The 14,739-nt window shown below is 45.5% G+C and overlaps 1 protein-coding gene across 2 annotated transcripts in view; it reads left to right on the top strand.

Moving 5' to 3' along the window:
- The first annotated feature begins 1,158 nt into the window (after positions 1-1,158).
- Positions 1,159-14,739, top strand: part of TMEM192 (transmembrane protein 192) — a 36,661-nt gene continuing 23,080 nt past the window's right edge. The window contains exons 1-3 of one of the 2 annotated variants that reach the window (XM_031010013.3): positions 1,159-1,340; positions 10,964-11,110; positions 13,159-13,423. In XM_031010013.3, coding sequence (XP_030865873.2) covers positions 1,314-1,340; positions 10,964-11,110; positions 13,159-13,423 — 439 coding nt within the window. In that variant the 5' untranslated portion in view covers positions 1,159-1,313. The remainder of the gene's footprint in view (positions 1,341-10,963; positions 11,111-13,158; positions 13,424-14,739) is intronic. The other variant, XM_055384704.2, reaches the window with a different exon arrangement.

Here is a 14,739-nt window from a genome sequence, read left to right as displayed (position 1 = left end):
ATAGTGAGACCTTGTCTCTACGAGAAAAAAAAGAAAAAGAAAAAAGATCACGTGGAGTCTTACACCATCTCTTCCTTCACTAACATTTGAGTAGTTTTATCTCACACATCCTAAACTGGATCACACTATACTCAATGTACAAATAAGCATTAGAATGTATGAAAGTGGGCAAGACGCGGTGGCTAAACTTGTAATCCCAGCACTTTGGGAGGCCGAGGCGGGCGAGTCACCTGACCTCAGGAGTTCAGACCAGCCTGACCAACATGGCTAAACCCTGTCTCTACTAAAAACACAAAAATAGCCAGGCATGGTGGCACGCGCCTGTAATCCTAGCTACTCAGGGGGCTGAGGCAGGAGAATGGCTTGAACCTGGGAGCCGAGATTGCACCACTGCATTCCAGCCTGGGCGACAGAGCGAGACTCCGTCTCCGCCGCCCCACCAAAAAAATGTATGAGTGTATATATTCTAACTGATATCAAAGTTCTCTCCGGGAGCTGGTAACAGAAAATTTCTTTCCTTGTTTGCTTACATTTTTACAATCATGAGCTTTTTAGAAAATGTCATTGAAGTTTTCTCTTTTTGAAATTCAATTTTAAAAGAAACAAGGGCCCAGTGGCTCACGCCTGTAATCTCAGTACTTTGAGAGGCTGAAGTGGGAGAACTGGCCAGGAGGCCAAGAGTTCGAGGCTGCAGTGAGCCGTGGTCGTGCTAGGGCACTCCAGAGTGGGCGACAGAGCGAGACTCTGTCTTAATAAACAAACGCCGTAAGCATTCCGAGCTGCTTTGCTTCCCATTGGAGAAATCTGTAAATATGTCATGGAAATTGGAATCTTTATTCTGCTCCTGTCCCTCTGCTGGCGGAATAGGATTTTACCGCTGGTTCTACCTAGGCGTAGAGCTGTGTCTGCAAACAACCAGGCAAGACCGAAAAAAGTTAATGTTCTTAAAATATGCAAGTGGAGCCCGAAAATAGTTAAATTCTTGGACTAGGAAGGCATCCTTAAATGCTCAAGTCTCTGGGTAAGAGCGCACCGAGCGGCTGCGGCCAGAGACCAGGAACCGAGGTGGTTCAGGCGGTAGCCACCGCCCACAGTCCAGGTCTTCTGGGCCGGCACACCCCTCCCACCATCTCAGCCAATCGGAGCTAAGGGGGCGGGGATCGGGCCAGCCAGAGGCGGGGCGGACGCAGGAGGGGGTGTGTCTGGGGAGGGGCCTGGCAGGCCCCAGAAGGTGGCGAGTTTCGCGGCCAGAGGCTTACAGGTCCAGGTGGAGAGGCTGGGCTGGCCAGGGCTTCGGCCTCCGGCGTCGGGAAATGGCGGCGGGGGGCAGGATGGAGGACGTGAGTGCACGGAGGCGGCGGGCGGTTGGCCCCGGAATCCCCTTTTTCTTGTGCCGGGGCGCACGGGGCGGAGACTCAGAGAGGGAAGCCACCCTTGGCGACTGCGGCCGCGGCCGAAGGGGGCGCCGCCTGTGCCGGGGAGGCCTGGGCGCGGGGCTGTGGGAGGGCGCCAGGCGGCTGTGGGATCCGCGACACGTTGGCTCCGGGCTAATTTTCCCAGTGGAGGCTGGGGTGGGCTCCTGGGCGGTGGGCGCGCGGCCCCCGGGGGTCCCAGGCTGGCGCCCAGCCCACGTGCGGGGTACGTCTTTGATCCCGGAACTGGCAGCTTCACGTGATGCGCGCCTGGCCTGACAGCCCTTCCTCCCCGCGAGTCTCCGGGAGCGGGGCCGATGGGTTCCGCTCGGACGTCCCAGGGGCACAGGGGGCGAATCTCCCTTCCTGGTGAGGTCCCTTGCCTTGGCTCTAGAGGCTGTGGACTTGAGTGACAACGACGCTCGGGCCGGGCGCCAGCGTCCCGCAGACCAGTCGCTATCATGGCCTGGAAACCCACACGAGAGAAAAAGTGTCATGTGTTGTTTTGAATCTAGCATGGTAGGAATGCAAAGGTTTTTAAATCTTTGATAGATTCAAACCAGATTACCAAAAAAAAAAAAAACAAAACAAAAAAAAAACCAGTGGCCTAGTTTACAGCGTGTATAGTACAGAATGGTAGCATAATTACAAAAATCTTATTTCTTTGCTTCAGTATCGTAAGGTGTTTTTAGGGGAAACATGTATGTATGCTGAGAATTAACTGGATTTTCCACTGGCAAGTAATAAAATTTTTGCTCTTGAGAAATGCAAAGTTGACAGTTACATTAAAGCACTAATTTGGGTTAATAAATTAGTAGGAATATTACTGTGATCCTATCACTGAATGAACTGCATCAGGAAAAGGAAGAGAAACATGAAACAGTTCCAGCATTACGGTAGCTTAGATTCTTGTGCAGTAACCAGTTAAATAATCTTGATGAAATAAAGACCAAACAATTTCTAATGAAACTAAAATTTTCTATTTTTTCCAGTTGAGAAAATGGAAAATTAACTGTAAGACCTGTAAGTAGATTTGAGACTCATATATATTTAAAGCAAAATTCATTGTTTCTGAGTTTTTAAGGCTGAGCTTCATGAGCTGACAATGTACAGAAAAAAACGAATATGTAAGAGGAAAATGAGAGTCTCTTAGAAAAACACATGCAGTAAGTGCTTCTTGGTTGATGCTAAGCTGCTCTAGCGTTCTTGGATCTGTAGCTTTTAGCTTTAGGATGCATATAGTACTAGAAATCTGCTTCCTCAAACACTGGAGCCTGGGGATGGTCTGGGAGGCTCATGCCTGTAATCCCAGCACTTTGGGAGGCCGAGGCAGGCAGATAACCTGAGGTCAGGAGTTTGAGACCAGCCTGGCCAACATGGCAAAACCCCGTCTCCACTAAAAATACAAAAATTAGCCAGGTGGGGTGGTGGGAGTCTGTAATCCCAGATACTGGGGAGGCAGGAGAATCGCTTGAACCCGGAAGGCAGAGGTTGCAGTGAGTCAAGATCGCATCACTGCACTCCAGCCGGGGCAACAGAGCGACAGAGCGAGACTGTCTCAAAAATAAAAATAAATAAAAATTAATTAGAGATTAATGTTTTGCTACCAACCACATATTGGAGTCACTTTAGATCTGAGTAAGTTGCCTGCTTTTGGTATTTTGTAAACATGATTCCTAGCCTTCAGGAAAAAGCTAAAAATTTTGGACCATGCCTTAGTTACAGACACTTAAATGAGTTGAGTCAAAGACTTTGTGTTAGTAAGGATTCATTGTTTGCAGGCAGTGAAACCAACTCTGGCTAATTTAAGAAAAGGATTTATTCGAAAGGCTATATGCCAAGGCCTCTGAAAGGACCCAAACAAGGGCATCTCAAGGCATTGAAGTGACAGGAGTCCTTTCAGGGTCTACCCTGGAATGAATCTGCCTAAATCATGATCTTTCTTCTTTTTTTGTGATGGAGTTTCACCCTTTTTGCCCAGGTTGGAGTACAATGGTACGATCTCGGCTCACTGCAACCTCCGCCTCCCGGGTTCAAGTGATTCTCCTGCCTCAGCCTCCCAAATAGCTGGGATTACAGGCATGCACCACCACACCTGGCTAATTTTGTATTTTTAGTAGAGACGGGATTTCTCCATTTTGGTCAGGCTGGTCTCAGGTGATCCATCTGCCTTGGCCTCCCAAAGTGCTGGGATTACAGGCGTGAGCCACCGTGCCCGGCCTCATGATCTTTCTTTTACTGCTCATGGAAAGAGTTGGATTCACCCAACTGTTTTTTGTTCCATGACCACTCCTAGAGCAGAGGAGGAGGAAGGGTATTGAAGGATGGTTCCACTAAGACTTAATGCAGAAGTAGACAGTGGGTCCTCAAAGGAAATAGAGTTATTGTCACAGAAGAGGGAAGAGATACCATGTGGGCAAAAACAACAGACATCTTCTGCAGGTGGTAATGTAGTTAATAATGGAAATGAAAAAATCATTTGGATTCAGGAGTCCTCTTCCCCTCACCCTTCACTTGCAGATGGTGAGTTAATAGAATGACTGGGTGCTGTTTGTATGGTTACACTGCATATTTCCTATAGGATTCAATGGAAAGTAAATACTCCTAAGTGACATAGAGAAGAACCATATTATAGTCCCCAACTCCTTCAGTGTAGTTAGGAAAAACAAAAGATACGCCCATGAAAAGGAAAACAATACAAGGCAGCATAAGAAATATTCCAAATGAATATTATGGGCAATAAGTTTTATAGGATTTTAAAGCAGAAGGAAAACACTTAACAAGGCCAGTTTTATAGAGAACATAAACTTGGTTAGGACCTTGAAAGATGCATAGAATTCTGAAAAAGGTAAGGGAGGATATTTGTAGGGCTCTATAGAAAGCTCATTTAGGCGAGAGAAGAAGGTGCATGAAAGTGACATATTAGGAGATAAAGTAGATTATTGTCTTATAGTGAAGGTTTCAATGCTAGCTTTGTTTAAATGTCCCAGGTCTGGCCAGGTGCGGTGGCTCACGCCTGTAATCCCAGCACTTTGGGAGGCTGAGGCGGGTGGATCACCTGAGGTCAGAAGTTTGAGACCAGCCTGGCCAACATGGCAAAACCCGATATCTACTAAAAATACAAAAATTACCCAGGCATGGTGGTACATGCCTGTAATCCCAGCCTGTGGTCAGGAGGCTGAGGCAGGAGGATTGCTTGAACCTGGGAGGCAGAGGTTGCAGTGAGCCAAGATCACACCATTGCACTCCAACCTGGGCAACAAGAGCGAAATTCTGTCTCAAAAGTAAATAAATAAATAAAAATTTCCCAGGTCTGAAGCATACAAGAAGTTGAGCAGTCTTTCTTTCTCTCAACACGCATATTGAACACCTTAGCATCTGCTGTGTATCAGGTGTTAAAAGCACAAAGGACATAATATAAAAGAGTCTCTGCCCTTGTAAAGCACATTTTATTCTGACAATTTCAGTGCCATGTGCTTAGTATGGTAGGTTATGATACAGATGTAAGAGAGTTCAGTAGGGACTTCCATTCCCAGCCAACATGGAGTAACTGGGAATAGATATGCCATTCTGCCTGAAACAACCAAAAAACTAGATGTAACATATGATACAACACTTTGTGAGATACCGGACATCAGACAATGAAGGGTAGCAATCTCAGAGATGGGAAACAAATGCTGTGAACCCTATCACTGCCCCGGCTTACTGCCTTGAAAGAGTGTGCAGGCTGTGACAGGGAAGGGGGAAGCCAGGCAGAGCCCAGCAGACTTCTGAGTTGAGGAGATGGAGTTGAGGGTCTAGGAGATCGAGGTAACTGGAGTTCACAAGACAGAGCACCCAGAGAGGAGAGAGCTACAAAGAGGGAGAACTCTGAAGATATGCAGGGGGAGCCCCCCGGCCCTGCCCCTACCAGGCATCCAGTAGAGTGCTAATCAGGGCATGAGGAAGCTCTTGGAGGCCTCATAAAGAACCACCTAAAAGGATTGGAAGGAACAGTTTCTCCATACAGGGCCAAGAATACTGCCTATTTCACCCACAAGCCAGACGGAACCCTCATAATTCACAGAGCATGTAGGTAGAGTACTCAGAAAGGTCTTGCCTCAGTAGTGGAGTATAATTAGCCTTAGATGAAGCCCACCTAATTTCTTAACAGCAAGACTGTTTCCAAGTAACTTGACTGCACTCCAGAACAAAGTTCACTAATATAGGATTACAGAAAATGGCCGGGCGTGGTGGCTCACGCCTGTAATCCCGGCACTTTGGGAGGCTGAGGCGAGCAGATCACGAGGTCAGGAGATCGAGACCATCCTGGCTAATATGGTGGAACCCTGTCTCTACTAAAAGTACAAAAAATTAGCCGGGCGTGGTGCTGGGTGCCTGTATCCCAGCTATTTGGGAGGCTGAGGCAGGAGAATGGTGTGAACGCAGGAGGCAGAGCTTGCAGTGAGCCGAGATCATGCCTGGGTGACAGAGCAAGACTACATCTCAAAAAAAAAAAAAAAAAAAAAAGGAATACAGAAAATACCCAGCACCCACAGAGGTAAAATTTGCAATATCTGGCATCCAATAAAAAATGACAAGGCATGCTAAGAGGCAGGAAAATGCGAGCTGTACTGAGTCCACTGAAACTGATTCAGACATGACATATGCTAGAAATAGCATGTGAACATTAAACATTATTATAAATGTCTTCTATATATTTAGAAGTTAAATAGAGACATGGAAGATACAAAGTAGACCCAGCTCAAACTTGTACAGATGAAAACTACAATGTCAGATTAAGAGTGCAGTAGGAATGATGCTGGGGCTGGGAATGCTAAAAAGGCATCACAGAGAAGGCGATTTTGCTGGGACAAGCATTTGACAGGTGGGGAAGAATAAGTAGAGCTGGTGTAGAGATGGAAAGTGTTTCATGAAAGATGGGTATCATAAGTAGATGGCACCAGGAGGGAGGGAAATGGTGAGAGGCAAATCTTTGGCCAGGCGCGGTGGCTCATGCCTGTAATCCCAGCACTTTGGGAGGCCAAGGTGGGTGGATTGCTTGAGTTTTGGAGTTCAAGACCAGCCTGGGCAACATGGTGGAATCTCATCTTTACTAAAAATACAAAAATTAGCCGAGCATAGTGGAGTGTGCCTCTGGTCCCAGCTACTCGTGAGACTGAGGTAGGAGGATTTCTTGAGCCTGGGGAGGGGGGCACGGAGGCTGCAGTGAGCCGAGATCGTGCCACTGTTCTCCAGCCTGGGTGACAGAGTGAGACCCTGTTTTGTTTTTTTTTTTTTTTTTTAAGAAAAAAAAATTTGGGGGTACAGTGGCTCACATCTGTAATCCCAGCACTTTGGGAGGCTGAGGGTGGACCACTTGAGGTCAGGAGTTTGACACCAGCATGGCCAACATGGTGAAACCCCGTCTCTATTAAAAATACAAAAACTAGCTGGACAAGGTGTCGGGCACTTGTAATTCCAGCTACTTGGGAGGCTGAGGCAGGAGAATTGTTTGAACCCAGGAGGCAGAGGTTGCAGTGAGCTGAGATCATGCCATTGCACTCCAGCCTGGGGAACAGAGCAAGACTCTGTCTCAAAAAAAGAAAAAAAAAAAGAGAGAAAAAAAATCCTGAGAAGTTACTTGGGGACAGATTGTAAAGCGATAGACTAAGAATTTGGACTTTGTCCTGAGGATTTGGGGATCATATTAGGATTATCCAGAGGGACAGAACCAATAGGATATATGTATATATAAAAAGGGGGTTTATTAAGGAGAATTAGCTCACAAGATTACGCAGTGAAGTCCCACGATAGGCCACCTGCAAGCTGGGGAAAGGGAAGGCGGTAGTGGCTCAGTCCAAGTTCAAAAGCCTCAAAACCAGGGAAGCCAACAGCGCAGCCTTCAGTCTGCAGCCAAAGGCGTGAGAGCCCCAGGCAAGCTGCTGGTGCAGGTTTCAGAGTCCAAAGGCCGAAGAATCTGGAGTCTGATGTCCAAAGGCAGGAATTAAGGAGGCAAGCATCTGACGCAGGAATTAAGGAGGCAAGCATCTGACGCAGGAAAGAGAGAGCCAGAAAACTCAGCAAGCTGCTTATACGCCTATTCTGTGCTTTGTTCTAGCTGCATTGGCAGCTGATTGGATGGTGCTTGCCCATATTGAGGGTGGGTCTTCCTCTCCCAGTCCACTGACTCAAATGTTTGGCTCCTCACAGACAATACTTTGCCATCCATTTGACACTTAATATTGACCATCATAGGGAGCTACCCAAAGTTTTTGAGGAGAGAAACACGAATGTTTGTCTTGGAGCAGTGAAAGAGATTGCCAAGACCAGAAGACTGGAAGCTTCTAATAAAAGGCCACGAGAAATGGGAGGGTCTGGACTAAGATAGTGAGAATAGAGAGGAAATAACAGGTTTAGGAGTTAGAATGGTAATGATTTTTTCTCTTTTTATCATGCCCCAGCACTGAGTGGATAGAATGGTAATGATTATAGGGGTGGTGTCTTTGTTTGGGTTGCTATAATAAAATGCAAATAGGGTAATTTACAAATAGAAATGTATTGACCACAGTTCTAGAGGACAGGAAATCCAAGATTAAGGCAGCCACGGATTCAGGAAGCCCAAGATCAAGGTGCCAAGAGCCCTGGGGAGGGGTTGCTCTCTGCTTCAAAGATGGCGCCTTCTTGCTGCATCCTCACGCGGTGGAAGGTGGAAGGGAGCTCATTCAAGCCTCTTTTATAAGGGCACTGATCTCATTTATGAGGGGGGGAACCCTCATGGCTTAATTACTTCCCAAAGGAAAGCAGGGAACTGTTGGGGGACACCAACATTTAGACCATAGCGGGGTGCAAGTCAAAAGTAAGAGTTAATAAAAAGGCCAAGTGTGATGGCTCACACCTGTAATCCTAGCACATTGGGAGTCCACTTGGGAGGATTGCTTGGGGCTAAGAGTTCAAGACCAACCTGGCCAACATAGTGAGACCCTGTTGATTTTTATTTTAAAATTTAAAAAATATTAAAAAGAGGAAAGAGTTAATAAAGAAATAATAGTGGCTAATACTTATTGAGTGCTCTCTGTGCGTCAGGCAGTGTCATGAGGACTTGCATGTGTAGTGACTCATTTAGTATTCCTGACAGAGCTACGAAGCAGATGCTATTATTAGTCTCCTTTTTAGTTGTGGAAACTGAGGCATGAGAGGTGAAGTAACTTGCTCTCAGCTAGAAAGCAGTAGAACTTGTGCTTGAATCCAGGCAGTTTGCCCTTAGGAGCCTGACCTTAACCACAGCTCTTACTGCCTTTGGTCACAGTTGATCCCCTGTATGTCCTGATAATCTCTTCTAATTAGCCCAGGTCTTTGATGATGCCCATAACTGAATTAGAAAATACTGCAGAAACAGGTTTGGGGCACTCATTCATTCATCTAGCAAATGTTTGCTGAGTGACAACCATGAGATAGTGTTGAGTGCTGGGATTACAAAGACAAGAGGTGTAAAGGTAATGGGTCCAATGACGTCTAGTGGGGAAGAGATAAGTAAGAGACCATCACAGGATAGTTTGATAGAAGAGGCAAGCACAGAATGCTTTGAAAAACATGGAGGGTGGCACAATCCAGATTAGGGGTATCCAGAAAGGCCCTGTGGTGGGAATTGCCCCTTCTGAGCATGAAAGAATGCACAGACATTAGCTAAGGGAAGAGCAGATCTCAAGGCTCCAACATTTGCTGACTGAGAATGAGCTAGAGGCAGAGGGGTCTTGAAGAGAACAGGAGTAATCTGAATTGTACCATGAGTTATGGTAAACTAAACAGGAAGCAATCTAGGCATTGAATAAAAGACTTGGCCAGGTGCGGTGGCTCATGCCTGTAATCCCAGTACTTTGGGAGGCTGAGGCAGGTGGATCACCTGAGGTCGGGAGTTTGAGACCAGTTTGGCTAACATGGCGAAACCCCATCTCTACTAAAAATACAAAAATTAGCCAGGCATGGTGGTGCGTGCCTTTAATCCTAGCTACTCAGGAGGCTGAGACAGGAGAATCGCTTGAACCCAGGAGACAGAAGTTGCAATGAGCCGAGATGGAGCCACTGCACTCCAGCCTGGGCGACAGAGCGAGATTCCATCTCAAAAACAAACAAACAAACAAAACAACAACAACAAAAACAGTTGCAGAGCAGTGTTGAATACCTGCTACTAGAAATTGAGGAGCCCACTCCAGAGCTAGGTTACACCCTAGATTACTGTCCTTATCTTTGTAATCTTAGCAATCAACAGCCATCTCTTACATCATTTGTCCTACTACCTACTTCCAAAATAAAGAGCTCTCATTCTGTGTAGCCAAAACCTATTCATGAATCCTTCATTTCTGACTCATTGTAGTGCAATTAGCTGACCTAAATTTTTTGGCATTGTCTTCTATGCTTTTCATTTGATGACTTGTTATGTGCTTCCCATGAACCATATTCTTTTTTTCTTTTTTTTAACATGTGATGAGAACACTTAAGAGCTACACTCTTAGCAAATTAAAAGTATATACAATGCAGTATATATCCATATTTTTGAGACGAAGTCTCTCTGTCGCCCAGGCTGGAGTGCAGTGGCGCGATCTTGGCTCACTGCAACCTCCACCTCCTGGGTCCAAGTGATTCTCCTGCCTCAGCCTCCCGAGTAGTTGGAATTACAGCTTGTGGCCAAGAGTTCAAGACTAGCCTGGGGCTGGGCACTGTGGCTGATGCCTGTAATCCCACCACTTTGGGAGGCTGAGGTGGGTAGATCACCTGAGGTCAGGAGTTTGAGACCAGCATGGCCAACACAGTGAAACCCTGCCTCTACTGAAAATACAAAAATTAGCTGGATGTGTGCCGGGCACGGTGGCTCATGCCTGTAATCCCACCACTTTGGGAGGCCGAGGCAGGCGGATCACCTGAGGTCAGGAGTTCGGGACCAGCCTGACCAACATAGAGAAACACCATCTTTACTAAAAATTAAAAATAAAAAATTAGCCGGGTGTGGTGGCACATGCCTGTAATCCCAGCTACCCAGGAGGCTGAGGCAGGAGAATTGCAGGAACCCGGGAGGTGGAGGTTTCGGCGAGCCAAGGTTGTGCCACTGCACTCCAGCCTGGGCAACAAGAGTGAAACTATCTCAAAAAAAAAAAAAAAAAAAAAATTAGCTGGGTGTGGTGGTGCACACCTGTAGTCCCAGCTACTCAGGAGGCTGAGGCAGGAGAATTGCTCAAACCTGGGAGGCAGAGGTTGCAGTGAGCCAAGATTGCGCCACTGCACTCCAGCGTGGGCAACAGAGCGAGACTCTGTCTCAAAAACAAAAAACAAAACACAAACAAACAAGACCAGCCTGGGCAACATAGACCGTGTCGCTACAGTTTTTTAAAAATTAATTTTTTAATTAATTAAATTAAATTAATAATTAATTTTTTAAAAATTGGATTCAGGTAGGCAATGTGTTCTCTTGCCTTTAATTTGTATGTGGTTAAAAAGCTCTATAGTTTAGTAGATTTGTCTTAGAAACATAATCTAGAAAGTGGTGATTATAGCTTGCTTGTTTTTCTGCACCCCAGGGTTCCTTGGATATCACCCAGAGTATTGAAGACGACCCACTTCTGGATGCCCAGCTTCTCCCACACCACTCATTACAAGCTCACTTTAGACCCCGATTCCATCCTCTTCCTACAGTCATCATAGTGAATCTTCTGTGGTTTATTCATGTAAGTTGGCTGCAAGAAGGGGACCTATCCAGAGGTGATGTTTGTAAAAATTATATAAGTGTTTCAGAGGGCAGTTGTGCTGTATCTATCAACATTTAAAATGTAGGGCACATGTTCTTAGGACATCCTGAGGGCTGTGTCATGGGCAAAAAAAAAAAAAAAGTACGTACACTTTTACTTATATCTTCAAATAATTCATTGTGGATATATTTGCACACATGTAAAGATATTGTTGATAATAGCCATGTTGTCTGTCAATCAAGAGACTACAAACTACTTGGCTACTTGGCATCCAGAAGACACTGTGTGTCCCATTCATATAAGGAAATGCTATGCAACTGTTAAGAATGGGGTAGATAGGTATACAGTATATTAACATAGAATAGCCTTCATGATTACATTGTCGAGTGAAAAAAAATCAAGTTTTCAACCTTGTGTACAGAATGTTCCTATCTGCAGTTTTTAAAAGGGAGTTGAGAGGGCTGTTGTGGACCTGTTTTCCTGTATATAATAGAATATTTCTAGAAGCATTCACAGACCTAGTTGCCTCTGAAATGAGGACTGAGGGTCTTGGGGGAAGAGACACTAATATAATTTACTGTTTACTTTTGAATACTACTTGATTTTTTAACCACGTGCTTGTATTACTTTTTCAGTTACAAAAAAGATGCAGAAAAGTCTACATATGTTGACACAGGAATTTATCAATTTACTTATACCTAGGGAATAATGTTTAGCAGACAAATCAAGTTGCAGTGGAATAATATGTACAATTTTTGTATGATGACAAAATTACAACTATCTGGAGTTTATAAAAACACATGTGCAAAAGGTCTTATCGCAGGCCTCACTGGTGGTGACTCCACTGCCAGTCTGTTTAATCAGTTCCTCCCTTTCGACGATTGCAGTCAGAAGCACTAGGGGTTATAGTTGTTCTCTGCTGCAATGTGAAAAATCAAGAGGGCTCATTCTCACCACTCCTTGAGTATTTATGAGGACTGTGAATGGAGTTGATTGACTTGCTCAGCCTCTGCTCAGCCTCCTACTGATAGGTTTGCCTGTCTGCAGGGACCGTATCCCCCAGCACATTTCCTGGCTTCCCCTGCAGCTGGGATTCCTCTCCAGTGAAGTGCACTGTGGGAGACTTGAGTTCAGAACTGAATCACTGGGGAGAGAGGTGGTATCCCCTTTCCTTGAGGGAACTAGTAGCTGTGGTATGGCTCCACCATGGCTTCCTGATCCCCAGATCCCAGCTGAAGCGCTTTCTTCTTGGTACCACCATGTGCAGGGGTGGCCTTGTGGTTTCCAGATGGTGACCTCTTTTTCTTCTTTCCTTTTACTTTTTGTGTAACATACTCTGTACCAGCCTGGGTACCATAGCAAGAACCTGTCTCTATAAAAACTTTTTAAAATTGGCCAGGCATGGTGGCACAGGCCTGTAGTTCCAGCTACTCCAGAGACTGAGGTAGGAGGATCGCTTGAGCCCAGGAGGTTGAGGCTGCAGTGAGCAGAGATGGCACCACTGCACTCCAGCCTGGGCAACAGGGCAAGACCGTATCTCACACAGAAAACAAAAATATATTTAAACAAAACAAAACGAAAATACATTTAAAAACTCATTTATAAAAATAGGATAGGGGAAGCTGTAGGTATAAGAATGTATGCCGGGAAGCCGGGTGCAGTGGCTCACACCTGTAATTCCAGCACTTTGGGAGGCTGAGGCGGGTGGATCATGAGGTCAGGAGATCGATATCATCCTGGCTAACATGGTGAAACCCCGTCTCTACTAAAAATGCAAAAACTTAGCCGGGCGTGGTGGCGGGCGCCTGTAGTCCCAGCTACTCGGGAGGCTGAGGCAGGAGAATGGCGTGAACCCGGGAGGTGGAGCTTGCAGTAAGCCGAGATTGCTCCACTGCACTCCAGCCTGGGCGACAGAGCGAGACTCCGTCTCAGAAAAAAAAAAAAAAAAAGAATGTATGCTGGGATGGTAGTTATTGCTTCCTAATTACAATATTGAATATTAATCTTTCTGCTCTCCTTTCCCCCAGCTCGTGTTTGTTGTTTTAGCATTTTTAACAGGTGTGCTTTGTTCTTATCCTAATCCAAATGAGGACAAGTGCCCAGGAAATTACACAAACCCACTGAAAGTTCAGACGGTTATAATCCTTGGGAAAGTTATTTTGTGGATCCTCCATTTACTCCTTGAATGCTACATCCAGTATCACCACAGCAAAATCAGAAACCGAGGCTATAACTTGATCTACCGATCAACAAGGCATCTCAAGAGACTTGCATTGATGATACAGTCCTCTGGTATGTCCAATTTTCTCTCAGCTACTTGGGTGCTTGAGGGACAAAAATGACAGCAGAAAGAATATATGAAGTTTGATTTTAGAATCAAATATATTCTCTCATTTTTGTAAGGTTGATGTGTGTTCTGACCACTAAAATTTGGATCACCTTAATGTCTTAAAGCTTTTCTTGGCCGGGCGCGGTGGCTCACGCCTGTAATCCCAGCACTTTGGAATGCTGAGGTGGGCAGATCACGAGGTCAGGAGATCGAGACCATCCTGGCCAACATGGTGAAACCCCGTCTCTACTAAAAATACAAAAATTAGCTGGGCATGGTGGTGCGTGCCTGTAATCCCAGCTACTCAGGAGGCTGAGGCAGGAGAATTGCTTGAACCAGGGAGTCAGAGGTTGCAGTGAGCCGAGACCGTGCCACTGCACTCCAGCCTGGCAACACAGTGAGACTCCATCTCAAAAAAAAAAAAGCTTTTATTATGAAATATATAGCCTTAATTTTCATTTGAAATCTGTTATTTGTTATGAACATGGTGTCCTCATAGCATGTGTGAAGTGTGGAATTATACCCTCTTTTGTTACCAGGTGGTTTACTCATCTCATAAAGATAGAAATGCTGTTGCTATTTGATATTTCTGAGGATAGGGAGAGGGAATTTTTTAATTTTATTTTATTTTCTCTGAGGCAGGGCCTTGCTCTGTCACCCAAGACTGAAAGGCAGTGGGGCCTTCATGGCTCACTGTAGCCTAGAATTCCTGGGCTTAAGCAATCCTCCCACCTCAGCCTCCTGAGTAGCTGAGACTACAGGTGCATGCCACCACACCCGGCTAATTTTTTTAAACATTTTATGTAGAAGCAGGTTCTCACTGTGTTGCCCAGGTTGGTCACTGGAACTCCTGGCCTCAAACAACCCTCCTGCCTCAGGCTCCCAAAGCACTAGGATTACAGGTGTGAGCCAGTCCTGGTGGGAACTTTTTAAAAATGAAGCTCAGTGCTTTTCTTGCAGTAGGAGACAGTAATGGTTAGTTCCTAGAAAAGAGGACTGTTATGCAGTGAGATGCATTATATCAAACAGAAAACTTGAAAAACACACAGGTCCTAATTTATGAAGGCAAGATCAGAAGGTCCACATGAGACTTAGAATGCATGAGTACTTGCTTTTTTTTATCGTTGCAGACATTTTAAAGATTTAATGGAATTAAATTGAACTTCTTTAGGTAAATTTGGCATTAAGTTATGGTAAATGGCCGGGCACAGTAGCTCATGCCTGTAATCCCAGCACTTTGGGAGGCTGAGGTGGGCAGATCCCTTGAGGTCAGGAGTTT

The sequence above is a fragment of the Gorilla gorilla genome, chromosome 3 (genome assembly GCF_029281585.2).
Source record: "Gorilla gorilla gorilla isolate KB3781 chromosome 3, NHGRI_mGorGor1-v2.1_pri, whole genome shotgun sequence".
Taxonomy (NCBI): Eukaryota; Metazoa; Chordata; class Mammalia; order Primates; family Hominidae; genus Gorilla; species Gorilla gorilla.
This window is presented reverse-complemented; position numbering and strand designations above follow the sequence as displayed.